This window comes from Carex rostrata, chromosome 2, assembly GCF_964058835.1.
Source record: "Carex rostrata chromosome 2, lpCarRost1.2, whole genome shotgun sequence".
In the NCBI taxonomy this organism is placed as follows: domain Eukaryota; kingdom Viridiplantae; phylum Streptophyta; class Magnoliopsida; order Poales; family Cyperaceae; genus Carex; species Carex rostrata.
In genome coordinates, this window is record NC_135919.1 from 12,580,852 (window position 1) to 12,596,312 (window position 15,461).

General features: G+C 34.6%; 1 protein-coding gene across 1 annotated transcript; it reads right to left on the reverse strand.

The window, feature by feature from the left end:
* Positions 1-11,908: 11,908 nt before the first annotated feature.
* On the reverse strand, positions 11,909-15,083 carry VAR3 (zinc finger (Ran-binding) family protein). Its single transcript, XM_078325493.1, has 5 exons — positions 14,574-15,083; positions 14,346-14,460; positions 13,954-14,222; positions 13,770-13,868; positions 11,909-13,381 (listed from the first exon to the last, which is right to left on the reverse strand). The coding sequence occupies exons 1-5, from the start codon at positions 15,008-15,010 to the stop codon at positions 12,049-12,051; spliced, it is 2,253 nt and encodes a 750-aa protein (XP_078181619.1). The 5' UTR covers positions 15,011-15,083; the 3' UTR covers positions 11,909-12,048.
* Between the last annotated feature and the right edge of the window lie 378 nt (positions 15,084-15,461).

The window sequence follows — 15,461 nt, forward strand, 5'->3', positions numbered from 1 at the left end:
TGCTCTATATTTTTTTTTCCCGTTTTTAAAACTCAAACAATTAATTTTTTGAAGACCAATACAATCATGCTACAATATATTTGGAGACCAAATTATATATTTTTTGAATTTTTTATACTATTTTTTTAGATATGTATAAAATTACTATTTTCAAACAATTTCAGATAATATCTGGACCATTCCAAATGGTGATTTTGTATTTTTTTTTTTTTTAAAGTTAGCAAATTCTAAAAAATTTTAAAACACATTTTAGTATAGAAATTATATCGAATAGTTTGAATATTAAAAATAGAAATAAAGACAATGAAACATAATTGTAGCACGAAACTACATTTTTAACCATACATGCACCAAATCTAACAGCAAAATATATAAGCTTATAAAAAAATCGGGCTATCCAGTCTTTCAAGCTACTTGAAAGAAACTACCAATTTGCATATAAAGAATTTAATTCATATGTAGGTACAGCGCGGAGCTCATTCTTTTTTTAGTTTTTTACTAATTTCTAAATAATAAAAAAAAATGTTTATGGGTACGGCATCTCTTTCGATCTCAAAGTGATCTCTCCACGGCTCATACGAAGGAATGGCTGCCTTGGAAACAAAGAAGATTCAAAGGCAGCTTCTAGAGATCCTCTATGAACATTAACTGTGTGGTCTTACGTACTCTTACTTGGTTGAAAAGTGCAAATATGATAGGACTCTATAAAAAAAGAGTTCGTAGTTTGTGATTTATTTTGCATAGATTTGAACTTAGTTCGAACTTGACCCACTGAATTAGACTTTTGGCCAATTTGAATTCAATTTTGAATCCAAATCAATTTTGTTGACTCTCTTCATTAATATAACATAATATGTTTGTCTTTTTAGATATAAATGCAAGTTCTTTTCAAATTCATCTCTTATACACAATATCGATAAGTAAATAATATAATTAGCAAAGAATAATCATTATTTAATTATTTTAAGAGAATATGAAAATAAATAATTTAGTAAGAAAATCCAAATAAATAATGTATAGCTCGAGGCTCGAGCTAGAATTGATATGAACATGACAGCTCAACTGATTTTTTAACGGAATTCTGATCGATTCAATTTATAATCAAATAAAATTAGAGCTAGAACCAACTCGTACAAACTCGACTCCTTGCAACCTAAAACAAATTTTTTTTTATTTTAATAATAATTTAAACTGATAATTAATTATTTAAGAACTTATAAGCTATATAATGTAAAATAGATAGGAAGGAATAATTCTTAGTCCTTTCTATCTATTTTTTTTTTATCTTATATTATGTCAAGTTCTGAATAGATATAGAAGTACAGTTTAATTGTAATTTAATCAATTAATTAATAATTACTCAAACTAGAATTCATGTCTAAAATTAAATTCAAAGAAGAATTTATCTCTATACGCGTAGCGAAAGTTCTTTGTGGCTCTAGTTAATCTTGTAATTTTTTTTCTTACAGTATATGAGTATAAATTTATCGAGTGGTTACCAATTATTTTATTTTTAAATTAAATGATGTAAGGTAATTAGATTTGTAAGAAATTGAGAATAAATAATATCTCAGCTGAAATCGGTATTCCGTGTGGTTCCCTTTCAGGATTTGATTTTTTATGAAGTCCTTGCATCAAATTCTTGTCAAATCTACGAAAAACTCCACAGGACTGTTTTGAAAATCTATTCAACTTATATGGGTTCACATTTTGACATAACTAATTTTTATTCATGCAAGGCAAGAGTCGTAACATAATTGTTTTTTTTTCTTGTTACAGTGTACTGTGTGGATTAAAAAAATTGTCTTATCAAATAGTGCCCTATCAAAAACAACATGCTTATGACTCTTGCCACTAGAGATGTAAACGGTCAGATACGGATCGGATAGTAGTCTTACTGTATCCTTATCCGTAATAATTTTTCGGATACGGATCAAATACTAAACGTTACAGATACGGATTGGATATTGGACGGATACGGATATTTTCATAATTAGTTTGTTAGTTACAAAACATCTATTATATTATTAATTAAAATATTAGTCGTTAATTATGTCATAGTGTTATATTGTTCATCAAAATATATATATCTATATGTAATTTAATAAATCATTGGTATAATATGCAATTTAATAACATATAGCATATTTGTTGTGGTTTAAGAGTGTTAATGGTCGGATACGGATAGTTAAAAGTCTTACCGTATTTTTATCTGTTATAATTTTTAAATACGGATGCGAATACGAATACAGATACGGATAGTCTTCGATACAGATACAAATTGAATAATTTGAGTAATTTTTTAAATTCGGATCCGAACGAAATCGAATAATATCCAATCCGTTTACACCCCTAAATGAGTCTTGCCCTCATGAATAAAAAAATTATCTTGTTAAAATGTGTACTTATACAAGTTGAATAGATTTTCTGAAGAAAAAATGATGTTGCCCTCATAATTGTTTTTCTCTATTACTGTGTACTTATATATGGTTCATGCATTTCTTATGTTTAAGTTAAATTTTAAAACTTATAATTTAATTAAAATGTCTAACAGTAACATGCCACGTTTTGTCAAAGTTACGTCTTTGTACAGAGCAAATTAAAGTGCGGGTAAGGCTAAGCTGCTATGGGTTGTATAGAAACCTATGGTGCTACTGTTCAATATTCGAGTTTTCAAAATTCAAACGGTTGATCCGAACCGTTTATCTTGTTCTTCATATTAATATGTGTTTGGAGACCAAATTTTTTACTATTATTTTAGACAGGTAGAAAATCAAATATCTGAATGGTGCAGAATTTTTTCGATCAATTGATTTTCTACTTATGTAAAAAAATAGTAAAAATTTTCAAAAAATATAAAATTTGGTCTTCAAACACATATTAATATGGAGAACAAGATAAACGATTCGGATCGACCGTTTGAATTGTAAAAACTCAAATATTGAGCCGTAGCACGTAGATCTCTATGCAACCCATAGCACCTTACCCTTACCCCTACAGTTCCGTTGCTCTAAAAAATATTCGTTACGTCTCTTAAAAGTTCCTTTGTTTCTTCCCCTGTAGTTCATATATATAGTTCAATACAGCTGCATTCCAACAACCAGCTTTTGTCCCTATACCGTACCAATTTAATTACAACCTCAACTCTGCTCATCGTTTTCAAAAATGAATTTCGTGTGATAAGGGCTAATATCTAGGCTTTATTAAATGTTTTCTGTTTTAGATGGTTGAATTTGATGGAAAGCAATTGCATGTCATTGGTCGCATCGGTGCCCTGAGGCTTTATGCAAATGTTAATTTGCTGTTTTATCTGCTGGAAGTTTTATGGAATGCAATAGCATGCCACTTCTGGCGTCGGTGCACGGACAGTATGCCATTTAATTGGCTTTGTTTTCTTCAAGTATGAAGTCAGTTTTACAGTAGTGTTTTACTCTATTTATATAACAAAATTATGTCTAAGCACACGAATTTTAAAATTGAATGTTTATACTTACTATATTCATCACTGCGAGATCTGATATTTGGTTTAGTGGTAAAAGGCAACCCTCTTCATGTGTGGAGTCACATGTTTAAATTCTAACTGTGAAATTCTTTGCGGATAGTAAAAGATGCTAAGTATCTTGATTCCTAATTATTATTATTATTTTTAAAACTTGAATTTGAGATGTGGAACCGACAAACATAACGGAGGCAGACTATCAAGAGCTAACACAAAGAATTTTTTTTTTTTTTTTTCATTATTTTCTACAATTTTTGATAACATGTATAGGTTCGAGATAGACTTTACTTGGGAGTTGGGATTAATTGAGTACTATCAATGATAGATATTGATTGATGAATGTAATTATTAGTAGCAAAGGGCAAGAATAGTATGTATATAATAATTAGGATATAAAATCTTTGGTTTCAGCAATTAATGAAACTGGTGGCGTGAAGACACTTATTTAAAAAAAATGAAGTTGTATCACTGTCTACAGGGACCAAATCATTAAAGTCAAATTTTGATGACATAAGTTCTTTATTCACACTTCCAAGAACAAATGATCGATCACATAATTGCATACTGTTTGTTGTTATCGATATTGTATAAAAACAGTGGCATACAATTATGTAGCACATGATCGCATTCAAAACATGCATAGCATATTAAATAATAAAATTATAATTTTGTACAGTATATTAGGCACATAAAATTAACAATGACTATGTAATTTAATAAAAAAAATTTTAAGTTATAATATATATATTTAGATTATAAAAACATCTTATAGTATTTTCTTATTTTTAACTAATTAAATCTATTGAAAGGATTATGTTTTGATCAACAAAATTTGATTTTAAAAAAAATACACATTAATATATCCTACAAAAAGAGGAATCCATATATAATTCATGTACTATGCAGAGGATAATCGTGTGTATTAAAAATTGTAATTTAAAACGTTGATTGTTAAGAATCAGCCTTTGATTTAATGGCAAAAATAGCAGCATCATCCGTATAGAAAGTCATAAATTCGAAATCCAAATAGAATTTTTTTTGGACAATTAAAAAAAAGAGTTGATAGGTGAGACCTCCATTTTTTTTTATCTAAATAACAAAAAAAAAAAGTTGATTGTTTAACTTCTCATAGAACCAACAACAACAAGTTAATTTGCACTTATTGAATCAAAGCCCATTGAGGCCAGGCCCATAATTGGGCCGGAAAACTAACCCAACACGAATTCTTTCCGCTCTCACATGTGGCCACTCCATTTCAAAGACCTTAGTGCTAATGGAGTTGAATCTAAACCTCCATGGATTCCAAATCTCACGTGCAGGTTTGCACTTTGCACGGACACCAACTACCTTCCCAAAATTCTGGTCTCATACGCTCCCAACCCACAAAATGTACCCAATGCACAACCATCAACCTTTTTTTATTTGAAACGCTATGATTCGAGATATTTGTTATGGAATGCCTAAAGAGGACAATGTTTTCTATAATAGTATAAGAGAAGAAGGCCTTATGATAAAGGTTATTCTGTTAAGCCTAACTAAAACAATTATGTGCCTCAAGAGTTATTTCTTAGATATTTTAGAGCTCTTGAGCTGTTCATGGGCTAGCACCTGTCGTCGGGAAATCAAGAAACACCTCTCTTGATTCTGGGCTCTTCCTTTTTAAATAATGTCTCTCTCTACTATTCCTGCTTCCATGGAGGCCGCTATGTTGCAATTTATTACCTGTGCTAAAAATCTTGAGGACTACATGTAATATTTCCTCAATAGCTTCGTCGTCTCAACAAATTAACCCACCTTTTCTCTCCAGTTCGGAATATCCTCATCTTCTCTCTTCTAAGACTGTCGCTGGGCCATCCTCTACTAAGCCGCATCTGACCTCTTAAAATCCCTCACCAGATGCTTTCGATCCATGGAGACCAGTAGCGAATCGCACGGGGGCTAGGTTTTTTGCGGCAACACTGTTTGACAAGCCCCTTCTGCATCCAGCAGCTTCCTTTAATCCCGCGGTTTCTTCTTCATCTCGCCTCCGTTTGAAATTACAATCTATTCAGGCCCTCTCTACGAAAGGCACTTTGGTATGCTTCCGTTGTGGTGATTCGGGTCATTTGGCTCGTTCTTGTTACAACGCTTTGGTTTGCTTCGCTTGTACTAAAGTCAGTCATCGCTCGAAGCACTGTCCGTCTCTCATTATGAAATCTTCTCAATCAAGGCCTCTGTTGACAGATGCGATGAAAGCTACCGGGTGTTCTTTGCCAGTCATGCGATTTGCTGGCACGCAAGCTATTCGGGATTTTGATGCTATCTTGCATCAAGGTGTAGTGATTACTGATTCTTATCACAAAGGGGCTGCCTTTATCTCTTCTTGTTTGGCAAATCATTTCCCTATCAACGATTTTATTTGGAAGGTAGTCCCTTTGACGGATGACTGTTTCTTGATTCATCCTCCTTATCAAGATTGGCGCCGCATAGCACTTCAAGAGAAGGATGTTCTGCTGGGGGATGTGGTTTTCCCATTAAAGGCTTTTGATCCGTGTAAGTTCGATGGGAGATGGGAACCTTTTCCATTTTGGATTAAGATTTATGGATTGCCATATCCATTACAGCAAGGGACATAAATCGATCGGTTAACCAGTGAAATAGGAGGTCTTGTTCTTCAGGTAGATCCCCTTTCTTCTACTAGAGAAAATTTGAAGTAATTGTGATTAAAGATTGGAGTTTCTGAGCGCTCCGACATTCCTCCTTGTCGTAAGATGTTGTTTACAGACCTGGGGGGGGGGGAATTTCTCATTATCATTGGATCCAATTTGTAGTTAAGGGAGAAGGAAGACCTCCACCAGTGTGCCACCATGGGGTGACTTCCTCTACTAAGTTTCATTCTGCTCAGCCACCAAAACCGCCAAAACCTGTTCATCCGACACTTTTTGTTCATCTTCCGTTACCTGCTCCACTACCATCCTTCATTCCTCAACCTCAATTTCATATTCCTTTCCCTAATCTTCCACCTCTACCGCCTTATCCACCACCTTTTTCTCAACTGGCTCAGCAGCTTCATCCACCACCTCCTCCACTGTCTCAGCCACAACCTCCACCGTCTCAACAGCTTTATCAGCCACCTCCTCAAAAAATATCAGCCAACTCTTCAGCCAAACCATCATCCCTGTCAGCCACTGTCTCAGCTTAACCTTTACCCATCTTTGACAACTCTTCAGCCAATCCACCCCCAATTGCCTTCTGACAGGCTACATCAGCTGTCCCAGTCACCACTTAGCCCAAAATCGTCTCAACTGCCTTCTCAGCCGGCATCTTTACCGACTCAGCCCTCTTCTCCACCTTCACACCTTTATCATTCTTCTCACTCCTTTCAGCTGAATCAACCAACTTCTCAACCACCTCTTCCATCTTCTCCTCCACCTACTCAACCACTCCAAATTCCCCCTTCTCCAAAGCCGGTACCTTCTCTGCCCCCTTCTCCAATTTCTACTAAGATGGTGTTGTTTCAAGGCTAGTTAAGCAATAAATACTCTCCTTTGGAAAATTTGAATGATTGTGGTGTTTCGTCAACTGCTGCTGTCTCTAGTTATACACTTGATCATGATCCTTGGGCAGCTCCCTCTGTGCCTTCTTCTCCCCATGCTGCTGTGGATGTTCATAATCCATGGGAACTAGCCATTCACCAGGAAAACTAGTGTCAGTGATTAAATTAGGAGATACTTTAGAGGACAACATTAAGATAGTGCAATCTATTAGATCTCTTTCTAAACCTAAACTAGTGTCTGTGATTAATAATACTGTAGGTAATGGTTATATTTCTAGTTCTGACATAAGTGGTATAGTGCTTGAGCCTAATGATTTAGATGGTATAATGCATGAGGGCAATATTAGTTTACATGGTTAAGTTCTTGAATTAGAATGCAAGAGGGTTAGGGATGTCTGTTAAACGTAGACACTTGAGTGATTTGTTTCGAGATAATCATATTGATATGGCGTGTGTTCAAGAAACTAAGAAAGAAAATTTTCATGATAGGACTTTAAGAGCTTTAAGTACATCTATTAATCAATGGGAATTTAAACGCTCTAATGGTGCTTTAGGGGGTTTGCTTGTTGGATATAATGACTCTTTATTCTTTCTAATTGCTTCCTATGTTAGACAACACTCCATTACTTTGCATATTAAGAATAAAATAGATAATTTTGAATGGTGTTTTACTACTGTTTAGGGCCCTTTGACTTCTGCCGATAGAAGAGATTTTTTATTAGAATTGCAAGATATTGGTAATATGGGTATTAGTGCCTGACTTATTATGAGAGATTTAAATATGATTAGAATGCGGTCTGAAAAGACTGGTTTAACTTTTAGTCATATAATTAGTAGTAGATTCAATTATTTTATTAGAAATAATCAATTAATGGAGCTGTCTTTACCTGATCATAAGTTCACTTGGGCAAGGTCCTTTAACTCCCCTTCCCAAGCTTTATTGGATAGAGTTTTCTGTTCTACCACTTGGAATGCTCATTTTAATTTATCTAGACTCTTTTCCCTCCCTAGAACTTATTCAGATCATAATCTTATTATCCTTTATACACAAGCAATTGTTATTCATCATTCCAAGTTAATTAGATTTGATAAATCTTGACTAGAATATGAAGTTTTCATGAATTACTTTCTTCTTGGTGGATATCTTTCCCTTTGACTATTGATTTAGGTTTAAGTTGGAAACTAAAAATGCAATTCTTGAGAAGGAAATTAAGAGGATGGAGTTCAAATGTTAGAGGAGAAAAAAAAGAATTAAGTCTAGTTTACTTCATAAAATTGATGTTTACGAACAACATTTGGATGGCCATAACCTATCTTATGTTGAAATTGAGGATTGGCGATTTTGTCAATTTGAATTACATAAAATCTATTTGGAGGAGGAAAAATATTGGCAACAACATTCTAGATTGAAATAGTTTCTAGAGGGAGATCTTAATACTAAGTTTTTTCATGTCACAAATTCTTCTGGAAAGAAGAAAAATACTATTAGATGTTTAGAAATTGATGGTGTGATGATTTTTTATCAGTGCATTATTTTAAAACACATTACTGATTATTATATAAGTCTTATGAGTTCCTCTTCCACTAGATTAATTACCTTACAGTCTAATTTATGGTCAGATTCTGAAAGTTTATCTTTCGCACAAAGTAGTTCTTTAGAAATTTCCTTTACTTTAGAGGAGATTAAATAGGTAGTTTTTGAATGTAACCCATCTAAAGCACCTGGCCCAGATGGAATGTCTTTTCTAGTCTATCAAAATTTTTGGGATGTTATTAAGGATGATTTAGTTAGAATTTTAATGCTTTCTTCAACCATGAGTTGGATGTATCTAAATTTAATTTAGCTGCAATTTGTTTAATTCCTAAAAAATGTGATGCCATTACAGTTAAAAAATTTCGGCCCATTAGTTCAATTAATTGTAGTTATAAGATTATTACCAAATTATTAGCTAATAGAATTGCTTTGGTCATGGATACTATTATTGATCCATCTCAGACAGCTTATATTAAGGGTAAGTTTATTCTTGATAATGTTGTTGTTGCACATGAAGTATTGCATCAAGTAAAGATTAAAAAACAGAAGGGAGTTTTGTTCAAACTAGATTTTGAGAAGGCTTTTGATCATATTAATTGAGATTTTCTTTTTGAAGTAATGCATGTTAGGGGCTTTGGTCATAGATTTATTACATGGATTATATTAACTTTAGAAGGCAGTAGAACAAAGGGCAAAAGTAGGGGGATATATTGAGGGCTTAGGAAACTTTTTTTGAATTTTGGTAATATTTTGAATTTACATTTTGCGGATGATACTTTGTTGTTCCTTAAAGCCGATAAGAACATCTTGAATTATATTAAATAGCTTATTTTGACTTTTGAGAATGTTTCAGGTCTTAAGATAAATTTTGAGAAAAGTGAGATGTACCCTCTCAATTTATCTGTATCGGAATGTGATGAATTATCTTTTGTGTTAGAATGTAAAGTAGTTAATCTTCCACTTACTTATTTAGGTGTTCCAATCAATAATAAGTCTCTTACGGATATAGATTGGCAAATTTTAATTGATAAAATTAAAAAGATACTTCAAAGTTGGAAAGGGTCTTTATTATCTTTAGGGGGTCGAGTTACTCTTTTAAATTCAGTTTTGTCAGCTATTCCTCTATATTGGATGTCTATTTATAGATTACCTACAAAAATTAGGCATAAAATAGATAAGATTAGAAGGAATTTTTTATGGCATAGAGGTAATTCTACTAGGAAAAATATTCTTTGGTTGCATGGAATATAGTATGTAAGGGTAAGGACCAAGGTGGTCTCGGTATCTTGGATCTGAAAACTATGAATAAAGCTTTTCTAGTCAAGTGGTGGATAAGATTTCATGACAATTATGTTACTGGTATATGAAAATATATTCTTCACTGTAAATACGGTTTCAGAACTACCCCTTCTGCATGTTCTCCCTTTTGGAAATCTATTCTAAAATATCATGCTGTAATTAATTTAGGCCTTAATAAAGAAATAGGTAATGGTGGAACAACTGCTTTTTGGCTAGATAGATGGTTTACTGAACATGCCTTGCAACATCTTTACCCAAATTTATTTTCAATTGTTTATAATAGGTTTATTTCTGTGGCAGATGCTTTTGCTAACTCCTTACAATTGTCTTTCAAGAGAACTTACGGGCATTTACTTAGTAGAATGGAATGCTTTGCAATTTAAATTTCAATATTTTACTTTATTTGATCAGTTAGAGGATAAGCTTATATGGCGTTGGTCTAAGGACGATAATTTTACTGTTCATTCTTTTTATAAGTGGTTGAAATATGGGGGTATACCAAATAAAGAGTATTTAACCATTTGGAAATCTCATATTCCTTTGAAAATAAAGATTTTCTTATGGTTGGTTAGAAGGGACAAAATACTTACCAAACTCAATTTAGTAGCTAAAGGGTGGCAAGGGGATACTACGTGTGTTTTTTGTGATCAGCCAGAGAGCACTAATCATTTGTTCACTCAATGCTCTTTTATTAGATTAATATGGATTTGGATTGCAAATCATAATAATTTTATTTATAATTGTTATACTTTGGATGAATTATGGATGATTGATGCTTCTATTCCTTTAAAAGATAGATTATTAGTTGAATTATTAAGAGTGACTGTTCTATGGATTATTTGGTTAGAAAGAAATATATTATGCTTTAATGTTAGTTTCCCATGTTCCATTAAGGCTATTGGTACTAAGATTATTTCTTTGACTCAATTTTGGTGTGAATCTAGAGGGGATAACTATTTTTTCAAATTAAATCTTATAATGCCTTTTGATATTAAGGATTTTTCAGATCTCATTCTGTTGGAAGAGGCAAGAAGTCCCGATATGACCCAAGCGATGGACCTTCTGTTGTCCCTTGCCACACACCAGTGGTAGATATGCAGGGTTCTGGCAATGGCAACCCCCCATCTCCAATGTATGGAGGAGAGGAGGAAGATGAAGACTTATTAGATTTGTAGTTCTTAGTTTTGGACATGTTATGATGTTTTAGTACTTACTTTCTTATGTTGCTACCTTTTGTTTTGTACATGTTATGATGTTTTTGGTATTTCCTCTTATTGTTGCTTTTGTTTTGAACATCAGTAAAAAGACTTGTCATATTTGATTTCGGTATCAATTTTAGATACTAGATCGAATATGCTATAGTTTCTGATTTCAATGAAATCGGTGGTATATATCACTATTTTTCAAAAAAAAAAAAAAAAACTTATATTACCTTAGGAAGACGGACAGCCTTAACATTTTCGTTTGTATTCAAGGCGTGTTCCGTCATTTGGGTCGATTAGAGATGGGTTAATACACTTCTACGTGGTTTTTTTTAATCAATCTCTTATTTATTCATCATTTATTTTTCATTGCCTGAATGTTCAACGAAGTGCCAAACATGGGTTGATTAATTAATTTGAAATTGAAAATATGATCAAAACATGAGTTAATTAATTTATTGCGATTTTGCAAAAGAGAGTTTCAAATCGAGCTGCTAGACCTTTCGAAATTCGGCTCGTATTCAAGTTGAACGATACAATCTGGATCAGAGGCTTTTAGCCCAACTCGTTTATAGTTTCGTTCAATAACAATTCATTTATTCGGCCCGTTTGTTCACGGGCTGCCCTGTTCAATGCTGACTTTTATTTGGAATTCTGGACAGAACGGTTTAATTTATTTTTATTCGGATCAAATGGTCAGAGCTTTATTGATTAGAATTCAGTATTCTGCTGTTATGTCAAAATTTTACTAAGCAGCTAAAATCAGATAGATACATTTGTATATCTTGCCGAGTGTATTTGCATCGTACAAAAAAAAAATGAGAGACAAACTGGAACTGTTGTGTACACTTCTCTTGTATATAACCAAGTTTCCTCTTTTGACAAATTATAAATAATGGTTATATAGATAATACTCCCATACTAGAAGAAACTAACAGCCCATTCAGAATTTCAGATCAATGCTAAAACAACAAAGAAATTAAGATCGATCCAAATTTACACCTTTATCCTTCTCTGGATCTGATTTTAGAGTAGATAGATTTTTTCTGTACTGAGGCGAAGCCAACCGTCTCTCCAGAGGAGTTTTTCTCTTGCTAACAACAAACCTATTGACTCCTTTTCTCATTGGCATTATTTCCGGGAAATCTTCGTCAGGTATGTTCTCCAGTTCAGAGATATCCTTAATCTGAGCAGCACGCTTGAACCACCTCTCAGCCTTTGCCTCCTCAGACATGTCAACTGGGTTGAGTTCCTTGACGGATGAACCTTCAAGGCTCTTATTCCAACCCCCATTGTAGCCAGAAAGGTTGCTTGTTTGAGCTGAGTAACTGCTATTCAAGTCTCCACTGCTTGACTGGCTATTCGGATTTTCATGGGATATGGGAAACAAATTAGTACGGCCACTATTGCTATATTCTGAATTGTTTTTCTGTTCTGCTGACAGAGGAGCCTCATGGGAGTAATTTACATTAATGCCCCTAGTGTTAATCTTTTCTGTCTTTTCATTCATGTGTCCCATTTCTGATAGTTTATTCTCTCTGTTCTTAGTCAAATACTCTGGAGGGAACGGTACAAAATGTCCAAAATCGGGATTGCTATTAGTTACTTGTATAGTGCCATACTCTGACCTGTTTCTTTGTTTTGTTGAGTCATTGGCCTCACGGGAGGAATTTATGTCAATGCCTTTAGTATTGATCTCTTCTGTCTTTTCACTCACGCATCCCATTTCCGGTACTTTATTCTCTCTCTTCTTTGCAAAATAGTCCGGAGGTAATGGCACAAATGGTACAAAATTAGAATTGCTATTATTTGCTTGTTCCATTGACATTCTTCTCTTGTACTGTGGTGAGGTCAGCGAACGGTCCTTCTTTCTACTCACAACAAATCGATTTTCTCCTTTTCGCACTGGCATCTTCTGAGGAAGTCCCTCGTCTTCCAAGGGATTAGACTTAACCTCCATTTCTCTGGTCTTGGTTTTGGCAAACATATCAGGTGGTAGTGGATTAAACGGGACATGACCTAACTCCTGTCTTTGGTTTACTAAGTTCTCCCAAGAAGTCTTGCTTGGTTCACGGCCGACTATTCTGTCTACTGTCTGGCTAACAGCAGAATCCTTGATGGGTGCGTACTTGCTACCTGATTTATTAATGTTATGTGGTGCATTTGATGAAACTTCAATTGTGCTTTTGTTGAGTATGTCTTCAAGAGTCGAGGTTTTGCTGGGGTTGGTAGAAGGTAGGGGAACCTCTCCTGGCCTTTTACAGTCACACCTAAGGCAAGACGTGTTTCTTCCATTATTGAAGAAATCGCACCTGCAATGTACAAGTTTGAGAGCTGAACCTTTCATATTACATGCTCACGATTCTTTTGCCTACTCTAGTCTTAGCCACTTTGGAAAATTCTGGTCATTTGCTCGAAATTTTTTTGGCAAAATTCACTTTAGCTTCATGACAGTACTTTCCTCATGGATGGATTAAAGAAATCAATGTGATCACATCATTTCAAAAAAAAATGTAAAATATCATCAGGATACCAATAAGGCTTGACACCAACACCCATCAACACAAATTAATTGGTATTAAGATCTCGTGTAGAGGTAGCCTAAACTATCTGGACACAACCATACTGCAAATGTTGTCAGCACACTTACTATTGGAATGAATGAAGAAACCTACAAAAATAATAAAAAAAATTGCTTACTGGGGACATTCCCACTCCTCTCCGGTCAATATCCTTTTTGGCTTTGGCTTACTACATTCAAGGCACTTAGTATTTCTTGCAAAATTCATGAAATTACACCTGCTTATGGAAAAGAATAAACCACTTAATATTCAATAAAAATGATAGAAAGATGGGTATGGGAGTAAGAATGCAACACACTTACTTTGAACAAAACCAATCACCAGGTTTCCTGGAAATAATTTGACTTCGAGGCCTAGACAACTGGTCCTGTTGTTGCAAAAGAGGTTGCCTTTGATTTGGATCCATAAAATTGGGTACATCAGTGGTGCCGCTCAGAGTAACCAACTCAACCAGTAGATTGTTTACAGATGCATTGCTAACTACATTAGTGCTATTATTTTCAAATTTAGATGCATAGCTCAGTAAGAAACGCACAAGATCAATTGTCTCTGCCTTTTCTTGTTGGAGCACCTGATGTTGATTAAAATAATGATAGTTGTTAATTGACAAGTAATTAATTAAGATTTTGTATGCATAACAGTTCAAAACATACCATTATTATATCACAAAACAGTCATTCTTTCAAATACTTACATTGTTGTCGCTATTCAAGAAGTTTGTCAATCGTCTCGTTGAACTTTCTCCATCTTTGAACAAAAAAGGTGATCCACTATCCACAACAATCCCGATTTCCTTCTTTGACATGGACCTAATTGAGCAATGAAAAAAAAATTAAGATATCAAATATGCAAAATGGTATAATAATATTTACTTAATAGGACCAACAAGTCAACTATGAATCATGTACTCTACAAAACTCACCTCAGCAAGTCAGGATTTTCTCTGGCAAACAAAATGAAGGCCTGGCCTGCTTTGAGAAACTCCTCTGGCAAATCCCCTCTCCTAAAAAAATCATCTCCGCAAAATCCATCCGAAGCGGCGAGTGCTCGATTTACATACCCTTCGTCAGTGAGCCACTGAACAAGCCGTGCCCACTCAGGCCACGCAGGAGCCACAGCTTCAGGCTGTGAATTCAACGAATCATGGAAGGGAGTCTCATTGGAGAGTGTCTGGTTTTGTAGCCGGCGAAAGGAGCTGACGGTGGAGCTTGAGCGGCGAGGGGGGTCGGATAGGAGGCTGAAACAGCGGTAGGAGGATAAGGCGGCAGCAGTAGAGAGGCGGAAAAAGGCTGAGGCACGGCCCGGTAGGAGAGGCAATGGTGCTGAGAGGAGCGAGAGCACCTTGGCCGCGCCACCCATGAGAGAGAGACTTCGGCTGTAGGTTTAAACAATATCACCGTGCTCAGCATCAGTACATGATGCTTACCACCGAGGGAGAAAAAAATATCTCTATTGGTGCAAGTTCGAAAAATCGGATGGGCTAACAATGGGCCCGTTATTATATCAGATAATACGGCCTGTATTGTACTATAACTGGGCCGTATACTTTAAATGGTTTTATATCCGATCATAACTGAGGCTACGGCCTGTTATTTTGCGTACTTGCAGTTGCAGCAGATATAGACTTTTATGAGAGCATGGTGTTTATTCAATTATGACTAAATTATCTCTTTGTAGATCAAACGGGACCGATTATTTTACACAAATTGAAGATCAATTTCTTGATAAGCCTATTATCTATGTTGTTCTTTTACATTCTAGTCTTTGCGGATTATTTACATTCTGGACCATTGATTTGTAAATCATAGCG

Bases quoted from the DNA above. Each gene is read 5' to 3' on its own strand.
- VAR3 (XM_078325493.1), bottom strand. From the start codon at position 15,010: ATGGGTGGCGCGGCCAAGGTGCTCTCGCTCCTCTCAGCACCATTGCCT. The intron at 14,461-14,573 runs GTGAGTTTTGTA...TTGCTCAATTAG, and splicing joins GAAAATCCTGACTTGCTGAG to GTCCATGTCAAAGAAGGAAA. The intron at 13,382-13,769 runs GTAAGCAATTTT...TGTACATTGCAG, and splicing joins GAGGAGTGGGAATGTCCCCA to GTGCGATTTCTTCAATAATG.